Here is a 20,879-nt window from a genome sequence, read left to right on the forward strand (position 1 = left end):
AACTCAACATGGGCTCATTGCACGACAAACCCGCAGCTACTAATGCCTTCTAATCAGTAATTCTCTCCAGAGGCGCTTCGAATTCCCTCAAAAGAGTCATGGGAATTGGAAGAATACTGTTCCCTTCGTGCGAAATCTCTAGTAATCGGACGAGCCTAAAAGCTTATGTCCAGATTGGGTTCTATCGCGTGCTTCTTGAATGGCTGATTGAAGGGACCCATGCAGGCACATGATGTGTGTACCACTATGCTACGCAGTAATAGCGGGAATGGTACCGGATAACGTTCATGTAGGAACAGTCAGCCTGGCCGGTAGACAAGCCATCCGAATGACCACGGGCACGCCGTTAATACGTTGGAGGCTGTGTAATAATAGCAAACTTCGCATCTTGCATACAAGATAGATCTCCTGTCATGAGGGTTGCAGAAGTGTTGAGTGGAAGATTTCAGGGCACGGTGAGTCGAAACGAAACCAAAGGCAGTGCCGGCCAGACTTTTAGGAGACGACGCAGGGTGGTTTCGCACCCTATTCCCGTTAGCCTCCTTCGTAGCCTGAGATCTATCGTACTTCAGGGGAAACTAAAATTTCGGGCGAGATCCGGCCTTCTAGAATGCAGTCCACGTGGGAGGACGCCTAGACCGTAAATAATTGCCACCGTCAGCATACTACATGTTTAACGGGCGCAGTTGTGGATTTGGCCAAGACCATACGATGTTTCTGTTGCAAGTGTTAAGAGTCTAATATGATCGGTCGATCGTTTAATCACGTGGGGAATTTCCCCAGACTGGTCAACGTCTGACTCTCACTCGGCAGAAGAAATTATCCGAACGGCTAAGACTGTCATCCTCAATTACCATGGGAAAATGGAACCGGGGAAGTTGAAGGCTCATGATAATTTCTCATCAAAGTCGAGCGGCTATATGACTAACCGCTGCCTCGGTTACGGTCTCGCGTTGCTGTGCATCCTGAGACCGTTGCGGAGAAGAACCATGAGGCAGTCAAAATGTTGGAACCGCGTATGCTAGGATCGCTGGTAGGGCCAGGCAGAGTCCAACAGTTCGTAAAGGCGTACGGGAATCGACCGCGACTGGCGGAAGGGAAGGGCACGGCTGTTTCTCCAACTCGTGGCATCACGTCGTGCTCGGACATTTTGAAGCTGCACAGAGTTCAACCTGTACGAGTGAACCAATGAAATACTTTGAATGGTGCCGCCCCTTGCACAACTCTGCAGGATTGACCCTGCTCCAACAAGCCGTCGCAGCTCTTAGCAGAGTGAGTTAGTCAGTCCGGTCCGCGGGTCGCCGAGCTGATGAGAGCCCGTCCCGTCAACACATACTTTAGCCTGGAACGCTTTGGAACGGGGATGGAACATGCACATTTCTCTGCCTACTCAGACATCTTCCCATAGGCTGAGATGGTACACCACCAGAAGCCGAACTCTAATCATCGAAAATTATGAAAGATCAGCTGTTTACCAGTGCGCTGCTTGTGAAGCGCAACTCGGCGGCGCGGGATGTTTGCCGATGGTCCTCCGAAGAGGAAGGAAACGTTCATGTCCCCCCACAGGAGTCGCTGAGTCAATTCCGCTGCCCTTGACTCGACCGTATCTCATTATCCGACCGGGATGAGGGATCTTGGCACCGGAGAATAGAGGATGTGCCGTTAGCTCCCCCATCCATAGCTTGTCAACTTGAGCTGGGGTATATCTCGGACTCTGATCTCCTCTTATATCGCCCACAAGTCCGCCTTACCCCCGGAGCTGAGCAATTCGTCATATAACCCCACCGGCAGCCCGCCCACGATTGCCGGATGACATCGTCACGCAGCTGCGCAACGCCGCCTACCAATTCAACATTGCGGAGATGAACGAGTCGATAGATCATTACGACTCGGATAACTCGCCTTACTCGATTCGCCCATTGCCTCCGGTCCTTCGTCATGGCCTCGCCGCCGTGGCGGCGATGGGGTTCTTCTCCTTCTTCACCAGTCTCGGCTTATTAACGTTCTTGACGTACAAGCTGATAACATGGCACAACGGGCCACCGAGGGAAGAAAAGAAGGATCCTATAGCAAAGGTCGAATCGCCACCGCCGACGGAGGCTGCTTTTATCATCCCGAACGAGTGGTCGGCATCCCAGCAAGAGTTATCAGAGAAGCCGACGAAAGAGACATGGATACAACGAGCGATCAACGAGCCGCCAAACCAGTTTTTGGTACTAATCTTCAACCTTCTACTGGCCGACATACAGCAGGCATTGGCTTTCTTGTTGAACGTGGAGTGGCTTACAAGAAATGCGATTGAGGTGGGAACGAAAACTTGCTGGACGCAAGGATGGTTTATCTCGACAGGCGACCTCGCCTCCTCTGTCTTCATCACGGCTATCGCCATGCATACATACATATCGATCGTCAGAGCAAAGATGCTGCCAACATGGGCATTTCATACCGCCATTGTCATGATGTGGGGTTTCGTGTACGGCACCGGAATCCTCGGCGTGATTGTCACGGAGAACGGCAAGAATGACGGCGGCTTGTACGTTAGAGCAGGGGCATGGGTAAGTTATTAGACCAAGACCGAAACCGAGTCAGGGGACTACATGCTAACATGGTCACAGTGCTGGATCAACTCGAAGTATCAGGACATCCGACTCACCTTACACTATCTATGGATCTTCATTTCTTTGATTGTTACTACAATTATTTACTTCATAATCTTTCTTCATCTACAAAAAGTGGCGCGACGGAGCGGCGGGGTTGTTCCTTGTTGTGGCTCTCCCGCACCCGAGCCAGCTTGCTGCGGCTCATCGACATGCGGAGAAACATCAACCTGCAGTGGAACGACCTGTGTTGGATCGCAATCTGGAAGAGCATCATCTTGCAGGAGCGGAAGCACCTCAACAAGTAACAACAGTACACGAATGTCACGGATGCAAAGTTTTCGAATCGTATGCCTCACCACAATTCTTAGACGACTACCAGGTATTCCAGATTACGCCCGGCAGCACACCTTTTTACTATATCCCCTGGTGTACGTCGTATGTACTACCCCGCTAGCTGCAGGGCGTCTTGCCTCCATGGCAGGGCATGAGGTATCCTTGGGCTACTTTTGCTTTGCAGGAGCAATGATCGCCTGTAATGGCTGGCTGGACGTGGTCCTATACTCGTCTACGCGAAGGTCGATTGTCTTCGCTTGTGACGGTCCACCTTCCCAGGAGACTGGTCTGGAAACCTTTTCCTTCATGTGTTCCCAGCCTCCAAAGTTCGGTAACACCACTATTGTGGTTGGCGGCATTGACCGCCCAAGGCAGAGACGACGCGATAAATGGAGCGAGAAGATTGCCCTGAAAGGCACAAAATCAGGCAGTCTCAAAGGCCTCGGAGTTGACGCAAACACAAGCACAGACAGCATGAGAGGATTTGGTATGGGAGACGGCTCGGTTATGGGAATGGCTATTCAGTGCGAAACGGTCACGACGGTATCTGTGGAGGTCAATAAGACCCCGCAGGTCACACGACCAAAGCTTGCGGCGTTAGGCAGGAAAGGGAGTGACGCGAGTTCATTCAGTGCGACATCTACGGCCATGTCATCAAGGTCTTCTGGGATTTAAGTCGGTGGTGACTACGGACTCATACAAGCTCACGGGAGCTTGACGCCAGGCAGCATTTGGGAGACGGTTTACGAATGATTAGAGCTTCATGACTGGGGAACGGACCACACGGCCTTGTCAGCTTCTCTGAAAGCTGGTCATCATGTCATGACATATACCCTGAATAGGCATTTACTGTACATACTAGGAATGGAGCATTTGACTTGGACTATCATTTACAGACTCATCCTGAGCTTCAATGAAGTGACTCTGCCGTTCAGCCTGGTGTTGTACGCTCAGCCCTCGGTCCTATCCGAGCCGCACACAAGGTTCGCAATCTCAAACCTGATGACAGGTCGGGGAGGCTTGACTCGGCGACCTCCTTCGGCCGTCTGGCCAGAAATGGTAGAACTCTAAATGAAGTTGCCCAGTTGCGACCACGAGGGCAAGGCCGCTCTAACCGATGGGCAGGATTTCGTTCCGCGACCCATGTTGGCTAACTACCATGGCACCCCGCCAATCCACGGAGCGGAACCTACGCAAGGGACCCTAACCGAACCCTTCCAGGAACGAGGGACACACACATGGCCAAGAAGTTTGTTTGCCAATTGCGAAGCTCCGAAACTATCGGCGTTTGGAGGAAGCGGGCGATCATTGGCCACAGAGTCCGTTCTTTCGAGAGAAAGTTGCTGCTCTGGTTTCAAATATCTCCATTCTTAAACTCAGTCTCGTTCTCGTCATTAGGTCTCGACGGACTCACAAAGGCCGCAATAACCCGACAGGCTTGGCGCTCATCTGTTCAATCATCTGATACTCCTTCCAATAGTAAATCGTACTACGAGTTCCTGAAACATTGATTGATCCTTAATAGCTGGTGTAAAGTCATAGTTCAGAGGGCGTATCCAATCGTGAAATGTCTTCAACATAGGAAACAGGTCGCCAGTCAAGATGCCCCTTCGCACAGGGAAAGACATCGCTCTATGTGACGATGCCATCTTGGAACGTGCAGAAACTCTATGGCCCAGACCCAGACAAACGGTAGAGACGATCTATAAGATCTGAGTTCGTGCCACCGGCTGTCTCGTCTTCAGGCTAAAAGAGTGAACGGGATGGTTCGTTGTCGGACAAAGACGCCGTTGGTAGATATTTTACAACAGGATGGAAACATCCGCCAGCTGCCATTCTGAGTTCATCAATCCCATGGTCGTTATGTTTGAGGCTGTGCTGTGGTGTTTTCAATATGAGGTGGCCAACGTCTTGGCATTGTGATGGCCGGCCAAGATGCTTTTTGGTTCAAAGGGGCTTATTGCACTTGACACTGCCTACGAGCGGCTAGTCATAGATGCGCCGTTACAATGTCTTGGCATCTCAACTTGTAGTGTGTAAGAACAAAGCCCCCCACGTCCATAATTAACCCAGTTGAGATTTTACAGTGGTCATTTCCGCGGGGTATGACTCTGTGCGCAGAGCCTGTCCCATGGATGAGTTCTACGGGGGCAAAATCCCACGGGAGCTATGGTTGAAATTCCATGGGACTCACACAAGGCACGGAAGTGAGGAACAATTGCACCATGCATTATTGACTCGATTTGAACTATGCTGGTTGGGTAAAATGTGGAATGGGTATCTGGGTATCTTCCACGCCATTCAACTCCGCAACAAACCATGCAAATTACTGCCTCTCCCTCGTTTCAACAGCGACATCCTTCTTCTCATCGAGCATCTCATCGGCCACGGCATTGATTCTGCCAAGCTGAGCATCCTTTCCATCGAAGAGCAGAGCAATCTGCTCCAAGCTGGGTCCCTTGGTCTTCGGGGAGTTAGCATCGGCTCCCACACGGTTAATGGGCTCATCCTTACCTCGGGGAAGAACAGGTACACGACCACGAACTGCACAAGAATCCAGCCAACATAGAAGAAGTAAAACTTCCACGACATGGCCGCAATGCCGACAGGGTTGACATAGGTATTGAAGGCCCCGCAAATACCCGCAACCAGACTGAACATGGCCATGCCCTTGGCGCGGATGTGGTAAGGCAGGATCTCGACGACTAAGCGGCGTTAGCAACTCCTCATCCCGCATGCCTGGTCCTTGGCTTTCGCGTGCTTACTGTAGAGCATCTGGGCTCCCGTCCACCCCAGGTTGTGGACACCGCTGTAGAGATAGATGAATGCAACTGTAGTGTAGCTCGCATGGCGGTTCCCGGTCTCGACGTATGCTCCCGTGGTGGCAGTGATAACAGCAAAGACAACCCACATGAGGGCCATGCTGATCAACATCAATGGCCTGCGACCGACTCGCGCAGGCAAGAAGGCAAAGGCGAATGAGCATGCGAAACTGAACATCTGCGAGGTTGCCGTGATGAGGGTCGTCTCAATCTGTTTGCTGATGCCAGCGCTCTTGAGCATGCTGCCGAGGTAGTACCTGTGCATTGTGAGCTATGGGTCCATCCCAGCGGCTCGGTTGACTCACGAGACCAGACCGTTGCCTGACCACTGCTTGCAGATACCGCACCAGATAATGATGAACGAACGGTAGCGGTTACCCTTGGTCGCGAATAGTGCCTTAAGATGGAAGGGGTTCTTGTTCTGAGTCATTTCGGCTTCAATCGTCTCCTTGATCTCATTGTACTCGTGCTGAACAACAGCATCGTTGGGGTCGCCGGCGCCGTGGTACTTGGTCAGGATGTCTAACGCAGTCTGCTCTTTGCCTTTGCTGCAGAGCCATCTTGGCGACCTATGTCCAAAGGTTAACCACACCGAGTCAAGAGCAGATTTCTTGGCGAACCTACTCGGGGAGGAAAAAGAGGCCGATCAAAACCATCGCGCTTGGGCCGGCCTGTACAACTGTCGGCGCGCGCCATGCCCTATTTGCTCATGTTAGCAGCCGCTGATAACTCGGTATGTCGTACACCATAATACGCACCAAGAGTCCGGGATGCGGAAGCTGCCAAAGGCAACCCATGCAGCCAAGATGGCTCCGACGGAGTAGGTTGTGGAACTGAGTGCCGTGGCCGTGGCGCGGTGCGCCGGGTATGCCAGCTCGGTCATGAGAATAGTTGAAACGGTGCTGCAAATGACGCCGCCCATGCCAAGGAGAAGACGACCAGCGATGAATGCCCCAACATTCATAGTCGCCGCGCAGATCACGGCACCGACGATGCAGAGAATACATCCCACCGCGATAGCGATACGACGACCCGTCCGGTCAGAAAGAACCGGGATCAACAGGACACCCATGATGTTGCCAACCCAGTAAGACGCGCTGAGAGCTCCGAGGAGGCTGTCGCGAGGGTGGTTGAAGTCTGTTGTTGAGTATGTCAGTTGTGTTGGACGAGGAACCAGTACAGTTTCGGCAACGAACCATCTTGCCATTGGTCGATCTGTTGCAAGTTGTTGATGAGACTGCCATCAAAGCCGTGCGCGACGTCTCCCCAGAGCAGGAAGAACAGGCCAAAGTTGAGCGGCCTCAGCCCAGAGTCCTTGAGCCAAGAGACCGTCTTGGTGTTGGTGGGCGTGGTGGCCTCCAACGCCTGACGGTCGTCATTGTTGTTGATCTTCTTGTCCTTCCAGACCATCTTCTATTTATTCTTCTTCTTCTGCCTCTTGAACTCTCAAAGAAGGATGAGCAAACGCAACCCTGCAAAGCAACAGCTCAAACTTCGGACATATCTCGATGTTTATAACCAATTTGCACAATGTAACATTCCGCTCATCATTACCGCCTGAACGGCTCGGCTCCCCAAAGTCTTGTTTGCTCAGTTTCTCGGACGGGCCCCGTTTCCAGCCTCCCCCGATGCGCCTCATTGGGCAGAACAAAGAAGCACATGCCTGCAAACGCGGGGGAACTGGAGAAAACGGGGGGAAACCTGCGGGGATGGCATGGTTCGACGGCCTCGACCTAGCCGGACCAACAGGCTGCTCAGCACGCACTAACTCATACCAGGTAGGATCGGGCGTCGTCAGAACCGCCGGGTCATACAAATGTGTCGGCGGTCGGGGCAAGCTTCGGGAGGCGGGAGCGGCGTCGGCACATCGGGGGAATCGTCGCGCGGCCATCCGTCCATTTCCATTGGCTCGGCCCCCTCTTCCCCGAACCAAGGAGTAGGGGTTTCCGTACGTCACTGTGGTGAAAATGGAGGGGTGCTCGCGGGCCTCTACACGCGGGGTTCCCATTCCCATGTTGCGCATATTTGACTTTGGGAAATCTGCTGATCGGCTTTAGAGAAGATGGTATCCCAACTGAAACTTTTGTCACAGTCGGAGCTAGCGCTCGACGCGCGTAGAGAGCACCGAATCAATGCAAACTCTTTCCAACAGGATGCGCTGACAACCTTCAACGGATGGCAGTATACCTGCTTCTACAGGCACAAAGACGCGACGAGTAATGCTCTGTTCGTCAGCTTGGCGCGGCGACCCATCAAGGATACACTCGGCGATTGGGAGACATTGACCTTTGAGGACTATGAGCAGACGGCGGATGATGGACACAACACCATCTCGATAGGTGTATGCGAGGGGGATGGCACAATCCACGTTGCCTTTGACCACCACTGTGATCCGTGAGTTTCTCGATCACACGATCTCATAAACGGCAACGCTGATAACATTGTATTCAGATTGCACTTTCGCATGTCAGTACCAGGCGTCGCGACGAGCCCAGAGACACACAAGTGGGGAGCATCGCTGTTCAGCCCAACACACAATCAACTGCCGGGATACACGCGCACCGGCCAATTGGCGATTGAAAAGATCTTCCTGGAAACGACGTACCCTCGCTTCATTCGCGTCGACAATGATCTCTTGTTGAGCTATCGCATCGGCATGTGAGTTGAGATTCCCAATCTCGCGAAGATGAAACCTGCAGCTGATGCGGACGCACGAAATGCAGAGCCGGTGCAGGCTCCGACCACCTCTTCAAGTACAGCAGCAAGGACCGATCCTACTCCTACATTGGCCAATTTCTCACCGGCGTCAAGAACAACCCATACATCAACGGCATTTCTTATGCCAACGGCCGCGTGCACGTGTCTGGGACATACCGGGGGTTCGTATGGTACGAGGGCGTCGACGACCCGGAAGCGCGCCTGCACACGGTGCAAGCCGGACCAAACGGTCCAGAGAATAACTACAGCCTCTTCTACGTCTCGAGCGACGATCTCGGCAAGACGTTCAACAACAGCAGAGGCGAACGGCTGGCGAATCTAGAGGTCGGCGAGACGGTCTTCCCAGACGCGGATGGCCTGATCGTATTCGACATCCCGCAGCACAGCGGCATCCTGAACCAGGAGGCCCAGGCAGCCGACGAGGACGGCGGGTTTCACGCCCTGAACCGCGAAAACGAAGTCTGGATGCACTACTACCGCAGTCCCGGGGGCCACTGGAGCAGGCACGCGTTGCCTGACGCGCTGCCGACGCGGACGGGGGCCCGGGGAGATGTCATTGCTTTACCCGGGAAAAGGACGGTGGTGTTTGCTCTGCCGGGCAATCGAGATAACAAACTCACGGTTGTGGGCGCCAGGCTGCCTGAGACTGCGGCGGCGGATGATGCGACGGTGCGGTTGGAGTATCGCTGCCTGTGGCAGGGGGATGGGTTTTCCGGGGAGCCGCAGCTCGAGACATTTGTGTCTGGGTCAAGGCAGGTGGTTTCAATATACACGCGAACCGAGGAGAAGCAACGAAAGGTTGTCGTGTTGGATTTTGCGCTGGAGGATGGCCTGTGAATCGGCCATGGCCCGGGGATTAAGGTGCTTCAGACAAACGAGACAGCGGGCAGATGCAGGAGAATGCGCGTGGAAATACATTATTTGCTTGGTTTAATGAAACAGACATTTGCTACGCGCAACATGACGTCGCACAATAAAGAAGAAGAAGAAACTCCGGATTCAAGTTTGGGCATTGTGTGTTTGCCGGAAAAGCGCAAACGGTGCGAAGCGGTGTGCTATCTGTTATCTAAAGGAAGCATAGCCAGAAGCAAAAATCCGCTATTGTGGCTGTTCTAGCGAGACATGGGAGGAGATCGTCATGTCAGGGGTCTTGTTGAAAACTTTTTTCCCTCACATGCCAACAACGCTCATTTACTGAAGTCAAATGGCTCTGTAGAGGCAGCCCAAAGCCCTGACCATCTTTTTGATGAAGCCGCCGAAGCTTCATCTCATCTTGCAGATGGACGAACGATTCGAATCTGTACATTCGCATGCATGTCAATCAACATTCGATGCAGACAGAATCTCGACATCTAGCACTCACATCTTCTCCAACGTGACGTGCTTCAAAGACCCAGAGAAAATAACAACTCATTGGCAGAGACAACACCAGCCGCAAAATCGACAGACATATCAGTGCCCAATGGCCAAAAATGCGGCCGATGGGCTTTCCAGTCTCAGCGCGGAGAAATCCCATGCCATTCAACTGCCCAGCGCAGTGCCCATCTTCACACTTCACCACCAATGACACCACACAAACCATCCGATCCTTGTCAAGCACGGCTCGGCCGCTGTCCAGCCACCGGGAGTTCCAGAAGCCCTGATAGGCCGGGTTCGTGAGCCCATTCCGCGGTCGAGGGCCTCTCCCCGTCTTCTATCTCCAACTCCCCTGGTCACCCCCGGCACGTCGTCCGGGATTTGCTTTTGGGCCCCTCCGCCAATGCGGCGCTACTGTGCCTAACCTCGTGTTGGACACCTGACAAGGCCTAGTCAGGGCCAATTATAGCGCAAAAGTGGCCAATCCAGAGCCCCTGGCAGCCCTAAAGTCCGCTTCTTGTTGTTTTCCAGAGAATTTTCCTTCGCCCTGGTCTTCACTGTGCCACAGCGGGCGATGGAGTGATGCCTCCACGTCTTTTTGCTTTACCCCGGTAGGTTGCCTGACAACGGAAGAAGAAGAAGCATCTGGCCTCCGACTATCGTGGCCAACGGCCGGATCACCACAGAGACAGCTGGCCATTCGTCTTTCTGCGTGCACCAGCCATCCCGAATCCCACTCCGAGAGGGCATGCTTACGTCTTCATGCCCATGTTCGCCCTCTAAGAGGGCCTCTCGCTTCAGCCTCCCAAGCCCGTATCCGAACTCTGCCTTCCTCTCCGGGGTGGCTTTCGCGGACTCGACGGCGGTCCCCATACGGGGAGGGGAAGGGGTTCCCTCTCGCCTATGCCAAGCGTGGCAGAACAGTATGGCGTGCAGAAAGAAGCATCACCTGCAGCCCGTGAAATAATACGGTGAGTGCCGCGTTCCTGCGCGGTCAGGAGACTAAAGAGACGTGGGTACTGCACGGAGTAAGCTTGGGGTTCTGCATCCCAATCAATTTTTTAAATAGAATGACCGCCTTTTTGGCTTGCTGCTTGTTACCCCATATACAAGAACCCGAGCCATCCCACCCGCCCGCGAGAAACACATCGTACACCTTTTTTGTGACTCAAGAATCGTCAACTCACATAACCACGCTTGCTCGCGTCCAGCCCGGCCGTGGTATCTGTCGAATTCCATGGCCACCTTACGTTCGTTATAATAACTAAACCCTTATATCCGTCACTCGCTATACACCCAATCACCTGGGAAGAAACATGAAGATCCCGCACGTCCCGAGAAACGACGTGGTAAAGATCGGCACCGATCCCGTCGCTGTCGACTTTTCCGGAAACACCGCCGCCTCCACCCCGAGCACCAAGACCCTGATCATCGTCTCGGCCGTCCTCGGCTCTCTCATCCTGACCGTCGCCGCCGTCACCATTTATCTCGTCGTCGCCCGCGCCCGGCGGAAGAAGCAGCTTGCGCACGAGTACAACACAGCCATCCTCCGCAACCCGAACCTCACCTGGGAGGAATTTGCCCGCCGCACGAAGCTGAGCCATTCGAGGATTTTGTTGGAGGAGGAGCTGCAGCGGAGTATCATGATTCGCAAGTCATTACAGAGCCGGACGGACGTCTCCACTGTGACTCCCGTATCGCCGCCCGCCCGCACACGGTCACGCACCTGGCACGCGAGGACTAGCTCAAGGACGAGTGTCGAAGATGAAGAGGAGGGAGAAGGATTGTTGATGTCTCTACGCGGAGACTGGACTGAGCATGAGGCAAGAGTCGAAAAGACGTGGCAGATCCTGCACAAGAAGTACCCCACACGGCGGGTTACACTGCCGGTTGAGGAGGACGCCGGACCGGTCCGCCCGCCGACGATACGACTCAAGACCCCGCCTTTGCTGTCTCACCCTATGTTCCGGGGATGGAATGGAGAGACCGAGATGAAGCATTCGAGCTTGCCGACCGAGCTGGCGAAGATCAAGCCGGCTCAGATCTGATGAGTTGATGAGTAGTAATGTTTCCACATTTATAATAATGTCTATAACGCGTCGATGAATGGGGGTTCTGGCTTAGTCCCAGCCCAGCGTGGCGTTCAGGTACAGGTGTATATGGTTGTTTAGCGTCATGAAGGCATTCTGCGTTGGGTATCCATCGTTTCCTGGGAGTTCAATGGCCATTAGATACCTAGCATAATTCAATCCCTTCGTCAATAATCCTGAGCCTTTTCCCCTGAGAAAGAATTAAGGTATGCTGACGCGGCCCGTTTTGGCTGGTTACTGTAACAGTTAGTCATCGGCGTCTCAGCAGAGTCGATTGATTGATTGTAGTGAGGCCATCACCATCAGCAATACAATAAGTTGACAAAGATTCATCCTCAATCACTCTTGCTCAGTCTGTCAGATCTTCAAATTTTCTGAGGTCTGACGTATCTCCAGGGGTGCTTTACGTGTGGTAGTTCAATCACGCTGATGTCAGCCATGGGTCAGCGGTTTTATCAGTGGTACACGAGCTCTACTCGCCTAACAGATCATTTATCTGAGACCTCAACTCCATTACGAAGCCAGTCGTATCCCTCATCGCTAGTATAAAGATTTTTGAGCCACCGCTGTTAGATTATGACAGACACAAGTGGTAATATCATGATGAATGACTGACATTCTGCAGCTGAACAAAGGGCTTAGTGGGTAAGAGATCTAACGCAGTCTCAAAATCAACCCCTGTTCATTTCATTCACATGAAGCACAGGTGCCTAGTGTGTCTATTATCAAAGGAGACCGTCTGTTTTTCCTGTGCTACATCGGCTACTTTCCCTGTAGTCATACTCTACTAACCGTACTGTCGTCGTTGCTTCTGTCCTAACCGTTACATACCTTATACTATTATAGTTCCAATACTATGATTATAGCTATCCCTCATCGTTGTACTCATCGTCGTCCTCATTATCGTTATCGCTACTGTCGTTTTTAATACGAGTAATCAAACACGTGGGAAGTATAGCCGCACGAACACAGGGGAATTAGATGGTCTCTATCAAAGAACATAACACCACCGACGGAAGCACGATGAATCTGTCAGAATGACAAGGGACAATACATGTAATCCTGGAAGTTGATAGAAGTCGCGATGATGAAGGAATAATTGCAGTAACGGTGGCAACAATGCCAGCGTTATCTACGAAAAGATAAATCACAAAGAAAATGGATGGCAGATGCGAAGAACATCATGGAATGACTTGATAATATGTTCCCGACACGGACGGAATGTGGAAGGGTGAATGGCTCGGTCACTCTCCCTCCATATTTCACCTTCTGGGTGCCCCAACTTCAGCATTCGGCAGATGTCCGTCTGCTATTCTGAAGTCTTCCCACTTTCACTGGTGTGTCAGAACTCCTTCTCGTTTTCCTTAATCTACTTCGGACTCGCCGCGTCACTCGACGATAACGACGACGACGCGCCACCACCATGGAGAAACTACCACAAGAGATCATTGACCAGATCATCGACTACTCACCTTGGTTGACCGGGCGCCGTCGTGCTCCGACGTTCGCGACGGTTTCTAAGCGATTCCAACTCTCCATCGAGCGGCATACTTTCAGGGAAATTGACATCAATCATGTCGAACTGGAGCGTTTCGCAGACCTTTTCACCCACCCGCACCGCCGCAATGTTCTCAAGCATCTCGGGTTTAAGATCAAACTTTTGCTTTGTCAGAAATACCCCGAAGCAACCGAGAGAGAGGCCAACAACAAAGTCGCGACAAATGCCATTCTCAATCTTTTGAACTGCTTGTGTCGCTGGGAAAAGAACTGCAACATCGGCTTATTCATTACAGCTCGTCCTTATCAACTAGGATTTTCTGGCACCAACCTTGATTATCAGTACGACTATCTCGAAATCCTTTACCCGGAGCAGCTGCCCCCAGTCGACTGCATTCGGTGGCTTTTGTTAAATAACCCGGAGTCTCGCAAAAAGCCGGGTTTCCGCGAATTCTCACCATTGTCGTATTTGGCACTAGCAACCAAACTTCCCTGTCTCAAAGGCACCTTTCTGAGTTACACCGAGCCTGGCGAATTCTTGGCCTTCCGTCAGAGCTTGCGAGAGAATTTGGTTCAAGCCATCAGCAAGGCACCTTCAATGGCCAAGGTTTACTTTAACATCGACGGACCTGACTACACCGGTCACGACCCGCCGAGCCTGGTGCCAAGCCAGCAAGAAGACTCGCTTTCTCTTGCTCTACGCCGGTTAGCTGACAGCGTCAAAAGATTTCGATACAGTGGTCCGTTGGATCCTTGTTTCTTTTGGCCTAGTAGTCTCGCGAAAAACCCACAGCCGTTCTGGGAGAATATCACTTACATCTTCATCACGCTCAATCCTGTAGCCCCCTCTGGAACGTGGTACTTCCGCAACGGCCCCCAGAAGGGCCAGGAAGCTTTCGCTCTTCATCTCAAAGATCAGAGTCCTCCTGGCTATGGGACAGAAGAACAGACCGTTTCGGCCCTTGCATTCCTAGGGGAATTGACCAAGAAGATGAAGCCAGAAGTTGCAAAACGGAATTTTCAACGAATGAAAGCACCTGAACGATTCGATGTGAACCCCGACACGGTCATGCCGCTGCTCAGATCAGTCACCAGAGCCATCGCCCAGATGAGATCCTTGCAGATCTTTAAGCTACGAGATGCCGATAGCCTCAGCACGTGGTATTCGACGAACTCCTTGAAAGTGGAATACTACCTCCCAGGTGTGCTGGACCGAGAGTACAGAGAAGAACTAGATGGGCTTCCCTTGGGCAAGCCCCGAGTCCTACTGCGTGCCCGGGGCCTGGCAGAGTCTGGATGCTGTGCAAGTGAACTAGAAGATATGTTCCGGAAGGTCTCAATCGCAAACCACCACCAGGAAGCGGTTGTCACATGGATCTAGCGCACCATTTCGTCATGTTTGATAAAATATCAGCTGCAGTAACGACCTTCCACATTGCACTTCTCTTGGTACCAAGTCTTGGCTCGGAGAGCAATGAATCTCTAACAGCATTGCCAAAATTGGGAACCATGAGGAAGAAGGAAAACAGACCAGGAATTGAAATGATTGATGTGCACAAAGCAAATGTATTATTATTATTCCAAACCACAGTCAGATCTCTTTACACTCAATCAACAAAGGTTGTTCTCTTGTCTACTGAGTCTACCAAGACATGCTGTTTATCCGGTGGTGATAACTCTGGAAGTGACCTCCTCATTTGTTTGCTAAACAGGCTGCCCCCTTTTGCATGCCGTTTGTCACCGCCCACACACTTGTTGGCTTTTTTCTGGGTCATGCATGCATGTTCCCGCATCACCAGAAGAAATGGGAGCCTGCCACAGCTTGTTCAAGTATCTCACCAGCCCTCCTCCGACACAAACTTCCACCTTCCAACATCCACGCTTTCCTGTCGGGTTTCCTCTTGGCTTCTGTCAAACTTCACCACACCACGTCCTCTCGCCCACCATGGATCGACTTCCGCAGGAGATCGTCGACGGCATCATCAGTCACCGTTTCAAAAACGACATCATCCACCCATACAGACCCAAGCTTCGGCTTATTTCCCGGTTTGCAACGGTCTCTCGCAAATTCCAGCGTGCCATCGAGCGCCTCCTCTTCCGCACCATCGAGATCAGCAACCTCGAGGACGATATCCAAAAGTTTGAGTCGATGTTCTCCGCGAGCCCCTACCGTCGCAACTTCGTCAAGCGTGTCACATTGCGCATTCAGCTGGACGAATACCTCCAGCGTATCATCAAGCGCCCATACAAGGCCCTCGACATGGACCAAGCAGGCCGTGAGGCGTCCAGAGCGGTCTCGGAGACGCTCCTCATCCTCTCGGCTTGGACGGATCGCCAAGCCATCCGCCTGACCATCAACTGCCAGACGTGGGGAAAGGTCGTGCCGGGAGGCATGCCTGTCAAGGGCCAACACCGCCGTCGCGAATTTACGGTCATCGAGCTGCCGGATCTTGACACGCTGCCGGCGGCGCCGTGCATCCGTTCCCTCGAGACGACCTGCATTGATGCCTCTCCGCAGGTACACCTTCCAGCATCCTCGCCATCGCTAAGGCGTGCCCGAAGCTTGAGGACCTCATTCTCGCCCATGCCGACCCGGACGGCTAATTATATTGATTTTGAGTTCCTCGACAAATATGAGCACCCCGACTCTGAGATCGCGTTCCAGCTTCCGACCCACAACTTCGCCAAGGTCTACATCGACCCCTCGGCCTGCTTCGAGCTCGAGCAGCTACTGGACTTCGTGACCGACAGATACCACGCAAACTTCTGCGCCACGATGCACGGCCTGCTTAACAACTTCGCGAAGCTGGACTACCGCGGCATCCTGGAGCCGTCCTTCTTCTGGCCTTACGGTCCTTCCGAGCAGCCTGCACCCTTCTGGCAGGACATGACCTACATGTGCCTCCAGTTCGAGCCGGTCAAACTGTTCGGAGAGTGGTACTTCAAGACCGGCCGCCAGATAGGCCAGTGTCCGGTGCAGTTTCGGCGGACTCCGGAGGAAGACGTCATGATGCCCTTGATTGAGGCGATGTGCAAGGCCTTGGATCAGATGCCCAGTCTGAAGACCTTTCAGATGTACTGTGACGTGAACCAGATGAGTCGCGGCGGGTATTGGCGGCTTTCGTACGCGGCGCCCGGGGTTCCGTCTAACTTCGACAAGCATGTCGAGATCCCGCCCAACATGTCTCGTGTGTCCGGCGGCGGCGAGCGCGCGGTTGACCACGATGATGACCTGGGAAGTGGCCATGATGATGGTTCCAAGGGCAGTGGCGGTGGTGCTGAAGCGAGCAAGTCGTCTCAAAGCACCGATGACAGCTCCCTGGACCATGTCCGCTCGTTTCCGAGATGGATGCTTGATGTTGGAGACTGGAAGCCCTCTGCTGAAACTTTGGAGGCTCTGCAGCGGGTGGGAAGAGGTATTCATGGTCAGGATGCTTTGATCTCGTTTGTCCCTTTCGGAATGTTCTGGTGGACAAAGACATGTACCTAGTGTTGTCGATCACCGGGAATTTGGCTCTGAGCCCAAGCTTCAGACATGTACATTTTAGTTATTCGATAATGAATCCACTGTCATAACTATTATTTCATATCGCTGCCCAATCTTCGGGCAATTCTGCTGTTCTGAAGAAGAGTTTTGCTGGCTGTGCGTTCCCCTATGACTTCAATCACAGCGCACCTACGACTTCGACGAGGACGATAGTAGTAGACAAAACAATAGACGACTACGACGATGGACAACAACGATGGGCGATGACGGTAGAATCAACGACGCCAGCAACGATAGCGGCGACAAAAATGATGACAATAGCGGGCATGAAGGAAATATAGTTACTTTATTGCGATATACATACAATAGTGATTCTCGCTAAGATGTATGGATTACACTTGTAGACACTGCCCAGATAGCTGACTGAACCACCTTCTGTTTGAGTCGCCGTTCCTGCCATCCTTGTCTCCCTTTTCAGAACCATAAAAATGGCTTCTTCTCCGCCTTAGAAAGAACACGTAAACCACCATCTTCTAAAGCCTTTCTCACCAGCTCTACGTCACCAGTTCCCTCTACTGCCACCTCTCGCAACTTTGGATAGCGACCGGACTTGTGATCTACCGCAAGAGCCTCGAAGTCCTCTATCAGAGACCATTCCTCATTTACCGATTCATAGATTGAGGGAAAAACGGAGCCGCTGAAATGAAGCCGCTCCACTGACTCTGGAAGCGTCGACATGAATTCATTGCAGCGGCTTGTCCAATCGTGACGTCCCGGGTTAAGCGGGCGTGTGACCGGTCCTGGCTTTTCCTGGATAGACCTAAGAATGCTCCAATTGTCGATCCAAACATTCCGTATGTTGTTGAAGTTGCGCAGCGAGAACGGGTCGCCATCTCCAATATACGCCTTTTTTGTGCATCCTGGGGGAACGAACTTGAGACAAAGCGTTTCCAGGGCCGGGCAATGCTCCTCTAACTCGGTAATAACATCAGAGGCGAAGACACGCCCTTCCCAGATGTCCATGGCGAAACTCCTTAGGCCGCGGGCATTTTTCAAGAGCTTTTTTACGTCGCCGACGCTGACAGCGACGTTGTTTAGTGTGATGGCAGTCAGATGCTGGGTCGCAAGGTCGTGGGTCAGCGATATCCAGAAATTCTCGATGAAAATGTCCGAGACTTCCGCACCGAGGTTTAGAATTTTGGTCAGATGCGACGACTCCAGCTCGCAAAGGTACGGATCCTCAAGGCGTCCTAAACTTGAGGTGGCGAGGATGGATTCGAGGAATGGAAGTAGATGTCCACCGTCGCTTCTCTTCAAGTCGCAAACCCGGGCAAGATCCTGCGTGTTCCCTCTCAACCCTAACTCTGTGAGATTGGGATGCCGAGCGAGTACGAGGCTAGCTTGGACAGAAACGTTGCTCTCCGCATCTTCAGGGAGCGGCAGGGCAATTCCAGCCAAGTCCGCCGCCCTGCTAACCTGGTAACGTCTCTCTTGGGCCGTCGACGGAGGAGAGCGCTCCCCAATACCGCGGTCCATACCAACATAACACCGCTTGACCAATTTGTCCACTCTCACCGTCTTGTTCGTACGACCTAATACGTCGAGAGGCTGTTCCGGTGCCCAAAAATGGCCGCATACAAGTGCAGGTGGCGCACGGAGTAACAGGTAGAGTATGGGGTTCCGTTCAGTAACGGTCAACAGACGCTTTTGACGCTGCGTCTCGGATAATATGATCCCTGCAATTGACCAAGTGGCCAGACGGTGCTTCCACGGATGCGCATCAAAGTTGGACATCACCAAGTACGAGCAGATGTGCTCGAGAATCTCGGGTGGCATATCATTGATGGAGACCATTTTTCTAGGCTGAAGGGGTGCCGCTGATAACGCAATTAGCATCTGGAGTTGTTTTGAACTCGAACAGAGTACCTAGTACTTACACATAGCGACAATAACAGCAATAAACTGGCGACGGAGAAAATCACGTAGAAGATAAATGATGTGGCTACTCCTGCTTGGAGATAGGATAACGCGATGTAATGTTTGAAACTAGACAAAGGTGGATGTGACAAAAAGGATCCAGATCTCAGTCTTAAGTAGGTACTTCAGGTGTAGTGGACATCTATGAGTTTGTGAATGACTTTTCCAGATGAACCTTGCGAGGTACACTACCCGGGTGAAAATTTCTAGCAAGATTATTGAGGACTAACCCGATGACCTATTTTCCTGTAATGGTCCTACTTAGTGTGGTGGTTGGATTTATGTTGCCCACCTGGTTGAATTGTCATTTGCCCGGAATTTTGGGCAAAGCTCCGTCGACCTAGGAAGACTACCCGCTGGCTAAGAGATTTTACAATAGCATGAGATTCCATCAGGACAGAAAAGGAACTGTAATTTTGTACTTGTGACTGGACTGACATTGAGGGTTATATGGTAGGGAGGGCCCCCATCCTGAGGAACGAAAGTATTATATCGTAACCAAGCACAAAATGAAGCACTTATAGCGCCCGCTGGCAGTAAGACCAATTTTGGCTGCAATTAGTGAAAATGACATCGTTCAAGTTGAACAGTTGATTGTGCTTTCCTCATGCTTGAAACGAAGTCATGAGGGAAGGAAGGTACGATTGGGGGGCGTGCCTGCCTCAAGTGGGAACAACGTTGCTGGTTTTCACCCACTTCACCACCTTCGCCTTTTCACCTTCGACCTTCTACCCACACATGGCACCTTGAAAATTCTGATCACCGTCTCTATTTATTTCAACCGCTGAGAATTCAACATCCCACGCACCGAGTTCTCTAACCTTAACACCATCGTCCGTCACCGTCACTGTCACCGTCGCCGTCGCAGTTGCCGTCTTTGGTAACTCTGCGCGACGACATCAACAACCAGATTCACGATGAACAGGCTTCCTCAAGAAATCATCGACCACGTCGCCTGGTGGCTGCCGCTGCCTGAAGAAATCCACTGCCGCAATGGGATGCCCTCGTCGCCAATCCGACCCAGCATCGCAAGCGTGTCGGAGAAGTTTCGGCATGCCTTCGAGAGGCTCACCTTCCACGAGCTTCACATCAAGACTTCGGAGCTCGAAAAGTTCGACGAGATGTTTTCGGGCGCCGGATCGTACCGCCGACGATTCCTCACACGCCTCAACGTCGTCGTCGTCCTTCCCGAGTACGGTGACCACAAGGTCCCCACATACGAGTTCGCTGTCGACAGATACGCGAACAATTATGCTGCGACTAGAGGCATGCACCAACTTCTCTACGTCCTCTCCGGCTGGGAGTCGGACCTTCGCCTTGAGTTGACCCCCGAGGCCCAATCGCCCTCGGACTCAGGAGCTCTCACCAGCAAGCAATGTTATCAGCGATGGAAGGAAATCGAACAAGGAAAACGTCACGGCTTGGGCCACGAACGATACGAGTACTCAATGACTGAGATTTTTGATGTCGACAAGATGCCGTTTGTTCCTTGTGTTCGCACGATCCATTTCCACGGACAACGTCAATGTCGTCAGTTCTCACCAAAAGCTGCTCTCGCACTGGCTACACGATTCCTACAAGTGCAGACCGTTCGGACGGAGTGGTGTGAGCCATTTTGGTTCCCGGATCTGCTGCAGGCGATGCGGCGCCAGCTGATGGATTCGCTCAACTCAACTCACTTCCCGCTGACTTTGAGTGAATTGGTGCTCCAACTTTACCCACCTGTTCGTATCAGCGGCAATCTGACCAAATCATGGATGTCACAGCCCAATGGTCTCTGCAGGGTATTGTTGTTGTTGTTGTTGTATTTAACGCCGAGGCGGCAAGGGCGCAACCGCCCTTGCGGCCGACCTCCCGGAGGGTATATGGCGTGAAGGGCCGCAGGCTCAAGCTATATACTCTAAAGTACACTCCTCTTCCTAACGTCCTCCAAATCCTGCCCGTGAGCTGCTGTGTGTTCTGTCCGTCCCTAGTTCCCGCTGGTTCCCTAGTTCCGTTG

At 52.4% G+C, this 20,879-nt stretch overlaps 7 protein-coding genes across 7 annotated transcripts; 6 read left to right on the forward strand and 1 right to left on the reverse strand.

The window, feature by feature from the left end:
* Nucleotides 1-2,420: 2,420 nt before the first annotated feature.
* Nucleotides 2,421-2,905, forward strand: COL26b_013438 (uncharacterized protein; the record flags this gene model as incomplete). Its single annotated transcript, XM_053186053.1, has 3 exons — nt 2,421-2,555; nt 2,616-2,687; nt 2,834-2,905. The coding sequence occupies 3 exons, from the start codon at nt 2,421-2,423 to the stop codon at nt 2,903-2,905; spliced, it is 279 nt and encodes a 92-aa protein (XP_053030006.1).
* A 2,354-nt stretch (nt 2,906-5,259) lies between these two features.
* COL26b_013439 (uncharacterized protein) lies at nt 5,260-7,165 on the reverse strand (the record flags this gene model as incomplete). The annotated part of the gene is made up of 7 exons (XM_053186054.1): nt 5,260-5,397; nt 5,448-5,638; nt 5,699-6,012; nt 6,061-6,324; nt 6,380-6,454; nt 6,514-6,892; nt 6,952-7,165. 7 exons carry the CDS (start codon nt 7,163-7,165, stop codon nt 5,260-5,262), a joined length of 1,575 nt encoding a protein of 524 aa, XP_053030007.1.
* Nucleotides 7,166-7,817: 652 nt separating this feature from the next.
* COL26b_013440 (uncharacterized protein) lies at nt 7,818-9,310 on the forward strand (the record flags this gene model as incomplete). Its single annotated transcript, XM_053186055.1, has 3 exons — nt 7,818-8,149; nt 8,207-8,413; nt 8,479-9,310. The coding sequence occupies 3 exons, from the start codon at nt 7,818-7,820 to the stop codon at nt 9,308-9,310; spliced, it is 1,371 nt and encodes a 456-aa protein (XP_053030008.1).
* A 1,835-nt stretch (nt 9,311-11,145) lies between these two features.
* COL26b_013441 (uncharacterized protein) lies at nt 11,146-11,877 on the forward strand (the record flags this gene model as incomplete). Its single annotated transcript, XM_053186056.1, has 1 exon — nt 11,146-11,877. The coding sequence occupies one exon, from the start codon at nt 11,146-11,148 to the stop codon at nt 11,875-11,877; it is 732 nt and encodes a 243-aa protein (XP_053030009.1).
* A 1,465-nt stretch (nt 11,878-13,342) lies between these two features.
* Nucleotides 13,343-14,797, forward strand: COL26b_013442 (uncharacterized protein; the record flags this gene model as incomplete). Its single annotated transcript, XM_053186057.1, has 2 exons — nt 13,343-14,121; nt 14,188-14,797. The coding sequence occupies 2 exons, from the start codon at nt 13,343-13,345 to the stop codon at nt 14,795-14,797; spliced, it is 1,389 nt and encodes a 462-aa protein (XP_053030010.1).
* Nucleotides 14,798-15,361: 564 nt separating this feature from the next.
* Nucleotides 15,362-16,906, forward strand: COL26b_013443 (uncharacterized protein; the record flags this gene model as incomplete). Its single annotated transcript, XM_053186058.1, has 1 exon — nt 15,362-16,906. One exon carries the CDS (start codon nt 15,362-15,364, stop codon nt 16,904-16,906), a length of 1,545 nt encoding a protein of 514 aa, XP_053030011.1.
* Nucleotides 16,907-19,797: 2,891 nt separating this feature from the next.
* On the forward strand, nt 19,798-20,536 carry COL26b_013444 (uncharacterized protein; the record flags this gene model as incomplete). The annotated part of the gene is made up of 2 exons (XM_053186059.1): nt 19,798-20,360; nt 20,518-20,536. The coding sequence occupies 2 exons, from the start codon at nt 19,798-19,800 to the stop codon at nt 20,534-20,536; spliced, it is 582 nt and encodes a 193-aa protein (XP_053030012.1).
* Between the last annotated feature and the right edge of the window lie 343 nt (nt 20,537-20,879).

Source organism: Colletotrichum chrysophilum (assembly GCF_026319265.1).
Source record: "Colletotrichum chrysophilum strain AFK26 chromosome Unknown scaffold_230, whole genome shotgun sequence".
NCBI lineage: Eukaryota > Fungi > Ascomycota > Sordariomycetes > Glomerellales > Glomerellaceae > Colletotrichum > Colletotrichum chrysophilum.